The sequence below is a fragment of the Oncorhynchus kisutch genome, linkage group LG20 (genome assembly GCF_002021735.2).
Source record: "Oncorhynchus kisutch isolate 150728-3 linkage group LG20, Okis_V2, whole genome shotgun sequence".
Classification (NCBI taxonomy): Eukaryota; Metazoa; Chordata; class Actinopteri; order Salmoniformes; family Salmonidae; genus Oncorhynchus; species Oncorhynchus kisutch.
Genome location: NC_034193.2, coordinates 43582890 through 43595800, shown reverse-complemented (window position 1 = coordinate 43595800; position 12911 = coordinate 43582890). Strand labels below are relative to the sequence as shown.

The following is a 12911-nucleotide window of genomic DNA, read 5'->3' as shown; positions in this document are numbered from 1 at the left end:
TTTCCCAGTTGATAAACTCGTCGGCGGTGATCCTGTTACCTGCCTGCCTCCATTTTGTGTTGGACGGCCCAGTTCCGGGTTTCCGAGAAGCGACAGAAACAGTTGTAAAGCGAGAGTCTCGCTTTACTTGCTGGTCAAGGGGAGAGCAGAATAAAAAGTATATGAAAATAGGATATAAACTGGAGTTACGCGTACCTCGAATTAGCTTTTGCACCGAAATATAACTTGTTTACAGCCATAGTTAAGACGCCAGCAAAATTTCACTTGACAGCTGTCGCGAGTAAACAGTAACTTAGCTAGCAAGCTAACTTTGGGTATTGGATTTAGTTGATTTCGCTAGCAAGCTAATTTAGCTGCTAGTGTCCCCCAGTTTTTATTAGATTTTCTTCGCAAGTAACCAAGAGAGCCACCTACTGCCTGGGATTGTGTTAACTAGCAAACTTGCCACAACTGCAGTTTCCATTCATGTTGTTATTGAAGACGAGACTCACAATCCTTCGAGACAGGGTAAGTCACTGCCAATCCACCCAGCTAGTTAGATCAACATGTTATCCAGATAATAACTAGTTGACCCACTTGATATAGATTTTTTACCTAGATTGCTACATTAATTCAAACAATGTCCAGTTAGGTAGTTCAACTTTTAGGCAAAGAGGAAGGAATTGCATTTTAATATATTTTATTTTATAACTTACATGTTTTTGGGCTCGTTCACCTGGCACCTATTGTAGATTGACAGAGCGTGCGTAGACATTGGCTAGCGACCCGAGACCATTTCTGATTTGGAGTGTTACCTTATCAAATCTGTGTTTACATTTTCTGCATATCAGAAAGTGAAATTCAAGTGACACTTCTGACTCAGGCCTGCTCGTTTTAGGGTTGCTAGTTTGTGTTTAATATGACGTTACTCCCAAAATAGTTACTGACATCGGCACTTTTTTTTTTTACTCCTAGTTTATTTCCCCGTCCACAAAACCATCAAACTAACTCAATTGGTCACATGTTATGTTAGAGAAGGAGCTGAACACCTCCCCTACAAGAATGTCATAATCCTTTGTCTGAGGTTTTAACATTGTAGTCCATTGGCAATTCTCCAAGTAGGCGCATGTACAGGTGGTAACTACCAAAATAATGAAAACACTACAGTAAATCAGGAATGCAAAGTATATTGAAAGCAAGTGCTTCCATACAGGTGTGGTTCCTGAGTTAGTTAAGCAATTAACGTCCCATCATGCTTAGGGATGTACAAAAATGCTGGGCAGGCCATTATTTTGTCGACCATGGCTATGGATGGTCGACAAAGGATTACCATGCCCCGTGTGGAAGCAGGAGTGGTCACTGAATGGTGTGATGAGCATGAAAATGATGTTAACCATATGCCATGCCTGCCTCAGTCACCAGATCTCAACACGATTGAACATTTATGGGAGATTCTAGAGAGGGGGGACATTTTGATTGACATAAATGGTTGGCGCCGGTAGTGCAAAAAAACAATAACATCAAATCTTCTCAATGGATGAAATATGAAGTGGCGGGCTGTGCTGTCCACTCTCGGTTTCTCTCACTCGAGGTAGCAACTTACAATGGCTGCTGCATTTCTGTTCCTTATCGCCTCACTGGCAAGCTCACCCGATGACATTCCATTTGTTTTCCTCTTCTGTGAAAACCTGTTCAAACACTCTTAACAGGTAGCTTGTGGAATGGAGTTTAGGGTGAGTGAAGGAGGGTGGGGTTTGCTGCCTAGCTGAACGTGCTGTATGTCTGTATCCACAATGAGCTCAGCCCAGCCAACCAACTGGTTTTGGGAGCTCTACTGAGCTGAATCATTCTAGAGTGAGTATATGCATGTAGAATTAGAGAATAGTTGTTTTTAGTGTGGTCCATGCCACCATTGTAGTCAACAGCTACAACTAGAGGTAAATTTGTAATGGTCTTTGAACAGATGTTCCAATGATATCTTGACTCACCTGAATTCAATACAGTCCACCAATGTCAAACATGACACTACGAGGATGTACAATTTTACTCTGACCCCAGTTTAGTTCAGGAGTCTATATTTTTGACCTTGTTGTGTGTATTTGACTGAGCCCGAGTCTCTCCTCTGTCTTGTTTCGCAGGAGTTTGAGAGTGTACCCAGAGCTGAGACGGTGAACAAACCTCCTCCCCAAGGTGCCCACAGAGGGACAGGATGCCCGTTCCTCCTCCTCCCCCTCCTCCTCCAGGTCCCCCTCCTCCCCCCACCTTCAACCAGGTCAGTCCAGCTCCTAAACTGATGTTCAAAACATGACACAGCTCACAAGTCCTCTGAAGGGTTTCTAGAGATTCATAACTGCATGATAAAATAACTGAAGTCACTCATTATTTGCTGTTGTGTTGTTAATAAGGATGATTTGACACCTGCTGGTGTTAGATACTATGCCAAATATGTTATTATGCCCACATTTCCCATAGTATGATTTCTAGGGTTGCTATGCCATGTTTATAAAGGATGCAGCTTTTACATTTTAAACAAATCCAAACACAAACCAAAAAATGTCTGAGCTGACCAAACACACACCCATGCAGGCACCATGTGGATTACTATCAACTTGCACCATAATGCTGCATTGCCATCTATTGTATCTGTGGCTATAACGGCGGTACCTTATGCATGTTATTATCTTTGGCATGGTCAACCTAACTAACATGGTGGTTTGCTCATATCCTTTCCTCAGGCGAACACTACAGCACCTAAGTTGAATCGGGATGAGGCGAAGGGGAGAGGAGCGTTGCTCTCTGATATCTCCAAAGGAGCCAGGCTGAAGAAGGTTGGAGTGGTCCATGACAGAAGTGCACCTATTATAGAGAGTAAGTAGCATAAGAAACCTATAGGAGATAGAAACTAACTTTTGCACTCTCCTCATTTCCAGCTGAGAGACACACACACATAGACTATACATGTACATTTATGCATACATACAGTACCAGTAAAAAGTTTGGACAGACCTACTCATTCCAGGGTTTTTTATTTTTACTATTTTCTACATTGTATAATAATAGTGAAGACATCAAAACTATGAAATAACACATATGGAATCATGTAGTGACCAAAAAAGTGTTAAACAAATCAAAATATAGTAGCCACTGTTTGCCTTGACAGCTTTGCGCTCTCTTGGCATTCTCTCAACCAGCTGAGGTAGTCACCTGGAATGCATTTCAATTAACAGGTGTGCTTTGGCAAAAGTTAAGGTGTGGAATTTCTTTCCTTAATGTTTTTGTGCCAATCAATTGTGTTGCGACAAGGTATGGATGGTATACAGAAGATATCCCTATTTGGTAAAAGCCCAAGTCCATATAATGGAAAAAACATCTCAAATTAGCAAAGACAGTCCATTATTTTAAGACATGAAGGTCAGTCAATCCGGAAAATGTCAAGAACTTTGAAAGTTTATTCAAGTGCAGTCGCAAAAACCATCAAGTGCTATGATGAAACTGGCTCTCATGAGGACCGCCACAGGAAAGAAAGGCCCAGAGGATAAGTTCATTAGAGTTACCAGCCTCAGAAATTACAGCCCAAATAAATGCTTCACAGAGTTCAAGTAACAGACACATCTCAACATCAACTGTTCAGAGGAGACTGTGTGAATCAGGCCTTCATGGTCAAATTGCTGCACAGAAACCACTACTAAAGGACACCAATAAGAAGAAGAGACTTGCTCGGACCAAGAAACACGAGCAATGGACATTAGGCCGGTGGAAATGTTTCCTTTGCTCTGAGTCCAAATGTGAGATTTTTAGTTCCAACCGCCGTGTCTTTGTGAGATACATAGTAGGTGAATGGATGATCTCCGTTTGTGTGGTTCTCACAATGAAGCATGGAGGAGGAGTGCGGGTGCTTTGCTGGTGACACTGATTTATTTAGAATTCAAGGCACACTTAACCAGCATGGCTACCACAGCATTCTTCAGCGATACGCCATCCCATCTGGTTTGCGCTCAGTGGGACTATAATTTGTTTTACAAGAGGACAATGACCCAACACACCTTCAGGCTGTGTAAGGGCTATTTGACCAAGAAGGGGAGTGATGGAGTGCTACATCAGATGACCTGGCCTCCACAATCACTCAACCTCAACCCAATTGAGACGGTTTGGGATGAGTTGAATTGCAGAGTGAAGGAAAGCTGCCATCAAGTGCTCCGCATGTGTGGGAACTCATTCAAGACTGTTAGAAAAGCATTCCAGGTGAAGCTGATTGAGAGAATGCCTTGACAGCTTTGCACACTCTTGGCAAAGGCTGGCTACTTTGAGGTATCTCAAATATAAAAATACTTTATTTTGTAATTTTTATAAAACACTTTTGGTTACTTCATGATTTCATAGTTTTGATGTCTTCACTATTATTCTACAATGTAGAAAATTCAAAAAAGTAGTTGTCCAAACTTTTTTGACTGGTACTATACATGCACAATTCTTTGCCACAAATGGCTTTCAACAATGTCAATGCAAGCATTATCAGCACAACAGTGTAACAAGGACATTCGTACGTCTGCTTTCCCCAGAACCAAAGGAAAGTGGTGGAGGTGCTAGAGGAGGTGGAGGAGGGAGCAGTGGTGGGTCAGGGGGAGGCCTTTTCGCTGGGGGCATGCCAAAACTACGATCAGTTGGAGCTGGAGGTAAGCAGAACTCACTACATATGATTACAATGTAAATGGGGCCCTGTAAACTCAGCTTTATTTTTTGCCTGGTTCTGTTTAGTTTTTAAATGTGTTTCTCCAGGCCTCCCGAGTGGCACATTGGTCTAGAGATCCTGGTTTGAGTCCAGGCTCTGTTGCAGCCGGCCGTGACCGGGAGACCCATGGCGCGGCAAACAATTGGCCCAGCGTCGTCTGCGTTAGGGGAGGGTTTGGCCGGCAGGGATGTCCTTGTCCCATCGCGCTCTAGCAACTCCTGTGGCTGGCCGGGCTCAATGCACGCTGACACGGTCGCCAGGTGCATGGTGTTTCCTCCGAGACATCGGTGTGACTGGCTTCCGGGTTAAGCGGGCATTGTGTCAAGAAGCGGTGCGGCTTGGTTGGGTCGTGTTTCGGAGGGCGCTTGGCTCTCGACCTTCGCCTCTCCCCAATCCGTACGGGTGCGAGATAGAAACTAACTTTTGCACTCTCCTCATTTCCAGCTGAGAGACACACACACACACACACACACACACACATAGACTATACATGTACCTTTATGTAATAGGGGAGAAAAAGGGGTAAAACATTTTTTTTTTTTTTTTTCCCCCCTGTTTTCCCCCCCAAAAATTCAAGCTTTCACGCTCTAAATCCCACTTTAAATGTGCACAATGCAGAAATAGCTCTGCCATTTCCCGCTTGCTACGATTCTAATAGTCAAATCTAATTTTATTTGTCACATGCGCGGAATACAACAGGACCTTATCGTGAAATGCTTACATACCAACAATTTAGTTCAATAAATAGTTAAGAAAATATTTACAAAATTATTGCCTAATTTCAAGCAAGTACAGTGTAGAGAATCATTGTACCATCTAAACTGCTGTGAAATCTTTTCCATTCCCAAAAAGATGGTGTTTGAAGCTGGTGTAAAAGACTCAAAAACAAAACTTAAGAACAGGAAGCATAGAAAGATCTACCACTTCATAGACTTGCTTTCAATGAGAATGACATATCTATAACTCACATTTCTATGTGAATTTGGTCAGGTCACCCCCAAAAAGTTACATATTGCAGCTTCAATAGAAAAACAACCAAATTAAATTTTCTAAGTCCACAGCAATGCTTATTTAGATTTTTTGGTGTAGTTCAATGCAAGTTCGCACCAGCAAGAGACTGTTTGGTTAGCAGCTTTTCTGTTGTGCTCGTAATTTGAGTTTGCAAAACAAATGGCCGCTGGATTGATGCAAATAATCATGATATCATTCTGCCAGATAGGCATAGGCTACTTTGTAGGTAACGTTTAATTGAGATCTCCACCAGAAGAAGGTTATCATTAGCATCATCGCTAACGGCTACACAAAGTGTAGACATTACGCGCCCACTGCGCGCACACAAACGCTTACGGACATTTCTGTGTCATTTCAGAAAGTTGCATGAAAATACAAATCACTGGTGCATTTTTTTGTTCAGGTCTTATGATTAATTTGGGTAAATTTATGACTAAGTTCAATACATTTAGTTTATTTCCAACTAAGTTCAATACATTTTTTTATATTGTTGAACTCCATTTTGTGATTCCGCCCGTGTTCTCTACAACATGGATTTCATTGGGCCCTATATAAATTTGCTACTATAAATATACTGCAGAAACAGACTGGCGCCCAGGCTACTGGATGTTCTACATTTGCCATGAAGCTTGATGTGTGTGGGTGAAAGTATATGAATGGGTGTATTTATGCATAGTGTTCTAAAATGTGTGTTTCTATGCTTTCCTTCCAGACGCCTCAGTGGGCAGATCCGCCCTGCGTCCCCCAGGCTCCAGACCTGCAGCCCCCCGGTCCACCCCAGGCCGATCTACCTCCCCCTCCCCAGGAGACAAACCATCCCCAGGAGACAAACCCTCCCCAAGAGACAAACCCTCCCCCCCTGAGCCCCAACGCTCCCACCGCCCCTCTCTCCCCGACATCTCCCGCCCCCCAACCAGTGCCAGCTCATCCCACTCCTCCACTGGGGGCATGAAGCACAGTACTTCAGGCTCAGCTCCGCCCCCTCCTTCAGGTATGAAACACAGCACATCAGCCCCACCCGCTCCACCTTCTTCGACAGGGGGCTTGAAGCCCAGCACATCCGCCCCAGCTCCTCCCCCGCCGTTTAACCGAGGTGGTTACCGCAGCAATGCCCCGTCAACCCCGCAACAAAAGGCCCCAGTAGGCCCCAACAACAGCCGGGAGAAGCCCCTCCCCCCGCCGCCTCAAAGAGGCCCGGCTCCGCCCAGCTCTGGTCCACCTCCTTCATCGAGACCGCCTCCTTCCTCCACGCGGCCACCCACTGGGGGGTCCTCGGCGCCCCCTCCGCCCCCGCCTTACAGGCAACCCTCTGGGGGCACCTCCAACGGCCCCATGGGGCACCCTGTTGGAGATGGGGCTCCGAAACTTCCCCAGAGGCACAACTCACTGCACAAGAAGAACTCCTCAGGCGGCAGCTACGGCGGACGCAGTCATGCACCTCCTCCACCCCCCTCGCCATCTGCAGGACCTCCAGGGGTTGGCAGACCACCCCCACCCGCCAGGGAGCCCCCCAGCAAGAGATCAGGTACTAGAACACAGCTCAATGTTTGTATTGGGGAGCCATTAGTCTTATCAAGGGACTGCTGCCACAAAGGATAATGACATTTTCCAAACCAATCCTTTCTTCCACACACAAGTTCATGGTCTGAAAGGAAAGGATGGGTAGTAGCCATAGTCTAAGACATGTCAACATTGTATATGTCCCATTATGGTGTCAGAGCATGGGCAGTGCCATTGAGTCAATTTTCTTCTACTACTTCTATGAGTTGGCAAACAACCTGAAAGGGGGCATACTGCTACCTTTAGTGTGTTGTTGGAACGGGTATGAAGCCACGGTTGCTGATTTACTGCCACCTGCAGTTATGGAACGTTTGCTCACAAGTATGCAGTGCATTCGGAAAGTATTCAGACCCCTTGACTTTATCCACATTTTGTTATGTTACAGCCTTCTTCTAAAATGGAATTGAATAGTTTTTTCCCCCTCATCAATCTACACACAATATCCCATAATGACAAAGCAAAAACAGGTTTTCAGAAATGTTTGAAAATTAATACATTTAAATATCAAATTTACATAAGTATTCCGACCCTTTACTCAGTACTTTGTTGAAGCACCTTTGGCAGCGATTACAAAGTATTCAGACCCCTTAACTTTTTCCACTGTTACATTACAGCCTTGTTCTAAAATTGATTCAATTACAATCTACACACAATCTACACGCAAATGTATTAAAAATAAAAACAGAAATACCTTATTTAAATAAGTATTCAGACCCTTTGCTATGAGACTTGAAATTGCGCTCCGGTGCATCCTGTTTCCATTGATCATCATTGAGATGTTTCTACAACTTGATTGGAGTCCACATTTGGTCAATTCAATTGATTGGACATGATTTGGAAAGGCACACACACCTGTCTATATAAGGTCCCACAGTTGACCGTGCTTGTCAATGCAAAAACCAAGCCATGAGGTCAAAGGAATAGTCCGCAGAGACAGGATTGTGTCAAGGCACAGATCTGGAGGAGGATACCAAAAAAACATGCGCAGTATTGAAGGTCCCCAAGAACACAGTGGCCTCCATCATTCTTAAATGTAAGAAGTTTGGATCCACCAAGAATCTTCCTAGAGCTGGCAGCCCAGCCAAACTGAACAATCGGGGGAGAAAGGCCTTGGTCAGGGAAGTGACCAAGAACACAACGATCACTCTGTCAGAGTGATCTCTGTGGAGATGGGAGAACCTTCCAGAAGGACAACCATCTCTGCAGCACTACACCTATCAGGCCTTTATAGTAGAGTGGCTAGACTGATGCCACTCCTCAGTAAAAGGCACATGACAGCCCACTTGGAGTTTGCCAGAAGGCACCGAAAGACTCTGACCATGAGAAACAAGATTCTCTGGTCTGATGATTCTTGGCTTGAGTGCCAAGAATCTGGAGGAAACCTGGCACCATCCCTACAGTGAAGCATGGTGGTGGCAGCATCATGCTGTGGGGATGTTTTCAGCGGCAGGGACTGGGAGACTAGTCAGGATCGAGGGAAAGATGGACGGAGCAAAGTACAGAGAGATCCTTGATGAAAACCTGCTCCAGAGCGCTCAGGACCTCAGACTGGACAACTAACCTAAGCACACAGCCAAGACAATGTAGGAGTGGCTTCGGAGCAAGTCTTTGAATGTCCTTGAGTGGCCCAGCCAGAGGCCGGACTTGAACCCGATTGAACATCTCTGGAGACCTGAAAATAGCTTGAGAGGATCTGCAGAGAAGAATGGGAGAAACTCCCCAAATACAGGTGCATCATTCCCAAGAAGTCTCGAGACTAATTCGCTGCAAAAGGTGTTTCAACAAAGTACTGAGTAAAGGGTCTGAATACATATTTTAATGTGATATTATATATATATTTTTTACAAATTTGCAAAAATGTCTAAACCTGTTTTTGCTTTGTTGTTAGGGGTATTGTGTGTAGACTGATGAGGGGTGGGGGGTGGGGGGACCATTTTTAATATATTTTAGATTAAGGCTGTAACGTAACAAATGTGGAGAAAGTCAAGGGGTCTAAATACTTTTCGAATGCGCTATACCACTTCCGTTTACTGTAGAGTACAGTACATACATTTTTCAGAAAGCTACGGTTGGAAGGGATATTTTTGCTCCTTAATTGCTGCTATGTGATTATTTTAAACAGGCATCATCATGGTCTTACTATTGTGTGTGCTTGTTTGCCACCGATGCAGCCCCTTCTGCACCCAATCCTGGGTCACGAAACGGGGGTGGTGGGCAAGCCCCTCTTCCCCCTCCCCCCTACCGGATCCACAGTGCTGTCACTCCCAACACCACCTCCTCGGAGCCACCCCACCACACCCGGGGGACCAGGCCCCCTCCACCCCCTTCATCTTCCTCCCGCACCGGACCCCCGCCGCCTCCCCCGCCCATCCGCAACGGACACTCCTCTTCCTCCAAGTCCAATATAGGTGAGTCAGGATAGGCTCGTTTCCTCCCGTCTCCCAGTCCTGGTCGTCAATGTCCCCTGTACATTCTGGTTTTCATGCAAGTCCAGTTTTTGAGCAACTGTCACTTTGTTTGATTAATATGATGTGATTGCTGGCTTTTCATTGCTTTAGAATCTATCTTGTGTTGAGTATTGGCCTCAATAGCCCTGAACACGGTCTACTTTGGAACACTATGGCCATTTGTTAGTTCTCAAACCTACAGACATGTTGGAGACACTAGTAGCCTAGTTGTTGTTGGTAGTAGATTGTCAGGTATTATAGCCCCATATTCAAATGCCAGCTCAGTAATGCAAATGTTCCTCTTGTATTGTGACCAACCCAGAGCATTCATAGAGTTCATAGATTGCACAGTCAAATTAAAGTTTCCAGGAGAACTGACCATTGTGCATGGTATTTATTAATGGAAATGGAAATTACTAGAGCAAGCTCGAAGTCAAAAATACATGACTTCTAATGAGTTTATATGCTGCACCAATGTTACTGTACTTTATTCATTCTATTACTGTACTAAGGTCTTGGCCTTCATTTTTTGCTAGTTTAGTGTTATCCTGATTTACAATGTTGTGTTGACCCTTTACCTTTCTGAACCCTCAGAGGATTTTGAGTCCAAGTTTGACTTCCACCCAGTGGAGGACTTCCCACCCCCTGAGGAATATAGGAGTTTCACCAAGATCTACCCCAGCAAAAGCAATAAACCTGGACCAGGTACAGGCTTAGGCTTAATTCATTCTCCACACCACTGTTTTTGGAGTTAAGAACTGACCTGATGTGCCCTTTTTTGTTTCCTCTACGCCCTGTAGGCATGTTCCGGGGAGTACCTCCAGCGCCACCAGTGGCAAGGTGAACTATGGAATTCAGGACCAAAGGACTTTAATAAGTCACTCGGTCTAATCAGAGGACGTTCAGGGGAGTGGCACGACACTTGAAACACACACAGGCCTAAACATAGACACTTTATATGACTAGCCGGAAACAAGTCAACCCCCAAACACTATAGAAAGTTCACTAGTCTTGTTCGACGCTACTTTTTTTGACAAAACCCAACACTACCAGTCGCTCTCTTTTCCACAAACACTTCAGACACTTCTGTTTCAGCATGATCGAACAAAACCACTGAGATGCTGAGGAACTGACCTGTTTGACTGTGCTGTGGTCACAAGCCAATCTTTCTGCAAGATTGGGGGGGGGGGGGGGGGGGGGGGGGCGTTGCATTGATTATACTTTATAGCAGCAGGACCAACTACGAATTCTGCATTCCATCTTTTGAAATGTGTGCATAATCCATGATGATGATGATTTCCTGCGATATATGAATTAATGTTTTTGTAAATGTTCTATCGTTAACCGCAGTAACTGTGTCGTCTGTAGGACACTATAGGGGACACGCCAACATCTGCAAAAATGCGTTGGGTGTCAATTGGTATCTATAGTATGTGGTGTGTTCTATAGTTTTTTTTTTTAAATGTCGCGCTTCCAGTGCCCTGAGGAGAAGGTGTGGAATAGAATTCTCTCCTACCTTGATGTGCCAATAGTTGGGTGGAGTAGAATGAGGGGCCTCTCACACTTAGGGAAGCTGTTGTTTTCGTCACACAAAAATGGCTTAGTTTTTTTTGGTATGAAACGGACAGGAGAAATTACTTGAATGCTTGTCATGTTATGAGAGGGCGAGTCTTGCTGACAGTGCGTGACACAGTGTAAAGACTGTGAGGGGCATTCCCAATTAGATCTTTTTTTGTTCTTCCTCGTGGCATTGCTCTGTGGCAGTATAACAGCTTAACCGTGGCCCCTGTGAATACCATGTTTTTACACTAGAGGAGAACAGAAAGTGCTGCTCTGATCGGTTGCAGTCTAGATTTATCTGAAACAAAAAAATAAACGCATCTTCGTTTCGTCAACACTACGACATTTTTCGGGGATCCATAATGCCGCTCCTCTTTAATGATCGTTAGCTGCCAAACCTCCTTTACTTTATTGATCAAGGAAGGCGTTTGAGAGTAGTGTATGAAATTCTACTTTCACTTTATTCAATGCTGTTCCTGTTTCTTGCCACAAGGGGGGCGATCATGGCTAAATTATTACCCTCATTCCTTTCTTTGGACCAAGGGTAGCTTTGCAGGGCTGTCAGTCATTCAACCCTGTCTTTCTGAAGTTCCTTCAAAGACCCAAAAAAATGTAATCTATTTTTTTGAAACTAGAATATTTTCTTTTACTGTTGGTGGCCCTTTGGAATGGACTGTATCCTGGCCAGAGGGAAACCATAATGCTTGAGTTTTTAATGCATTCCTATGCAAGGAACGATTTTGTTTGTATTCTCACTTCTCATTGGTAGCAACTAACCAAAAAGGAAATGCCTAAGTGCCAGAAGAAGGTTGTAGGGTGAAGATGCTCCTAGGTGCTGATTACTCATGTTTTAAGGTTGGGATTGGGGAAGGGAATCTTATCCTAGATCTGTACCTAGGGGAAACTTCACCTAGAGCACCAGGGAACTATTTGGGCAGAGTAGGCCCCAGAAATGTCATCATGGTGGATTTATATATATATATTTTTTGACTTAGGAGCTTCTTAATGCGTGATACCTAAACTGTCATTACATTGTAGCTTTGTGATTTCTGTTATGATTCCACTACCGTGAAAGAGAACTTCATGGACCAGCTACATGACAATAGATTCATTTTCTTTTCTCCATTCCTTTTATGTCGTCCTCAGGCTGGTTGTTGCCTTACACATCTATTGTCATACTTATCGGTACCAGTGCGTTTGATAAAAATAAAAGTGAGTCTATTAAAAATGCAATAAATAATGTATATTTACATAAAGTATGAGAAATATGGTAATTGTAGTTATTGATATATTTTAATGTTTGTAAAAAGCTTGTAATATAGGGAGGAAATTGATTAAAAAGTTGAACAACAGTCCAGTTGTGGGCTTTGTCTGACAGCCAGAGAGACGGGTCTCTTTGCAGCACTTCTCTGTATGTCTGACCGTGTGTGTGATTGATGGATATGTTTAGTCTCACACAGGTGACTCATTGACTGTGATTCTCATGTTCTCACCCTGTTCATTCCTGCCATGGTCATTTCACTTGTTAATCAACCGTTTTATAATTTGAAATAAATATGCTTTTGGGGGGAAAAGGGATACGTGCTTGTTTTGGTGTCCATTGTATTTGACTCTTTTATCACCAT

General features: G+C 44.0%; 1 protein-coding gene across 1 annotated transcript; it reads left to right on the top strand.

The window, feature by feature from the left end:
- The first annotated feature begins 33 nt into the window (after positions 1-33).
- On the top strand, positions 34-12864 carry LOC109865756 (WAS/WASL-interacting protein family member 2-like). Its single transcript, XM_020454185.2, has 8 exons — positions 34-507; positions 2118-2251; positions 2715-2847; positions 4539-4652; positions 6432-7244; positions 9451-9687; positions 10321-10431; positions 10527-12864. The coding sequence occupies exons 2-8, from the start codon at positions 2189-2191 to the stop codon at positions 10568-10570; spliced, it is 1515 nt and encodes a 504-aa protein (XP_020309774.1). The 5' UTR covers positions 34-507; positions 2118-2188; the 3' UTR covers positions 10571-12864.
- Positions 12865-12911: the final 47 nt, after the last annotated feature.

Coding starts and splice junctions, on each gene's coding strand:
- LOC109865756 (XM_020454185.2), top strand. CDS start 2,189: ATGCCCGTTCCTCCTCCTCCCCCTCCTCCTCCAGGTCCCCCTCCTCCC. Junction 2,848..4,538: donor AAGTGCACCTATTATAGAGA/GTAAGTAGCATA, acceptor TGCTTTCCCCAG/AACCAAAGGAAAGTGGTGGA. Junction 7,245..9,450: donor GCCCCCCAGCAAGAGATCAG/GTACTAGAACAC, acceptor CCACCGATGCAG/CCCCTTCTGCACCCAATCCT.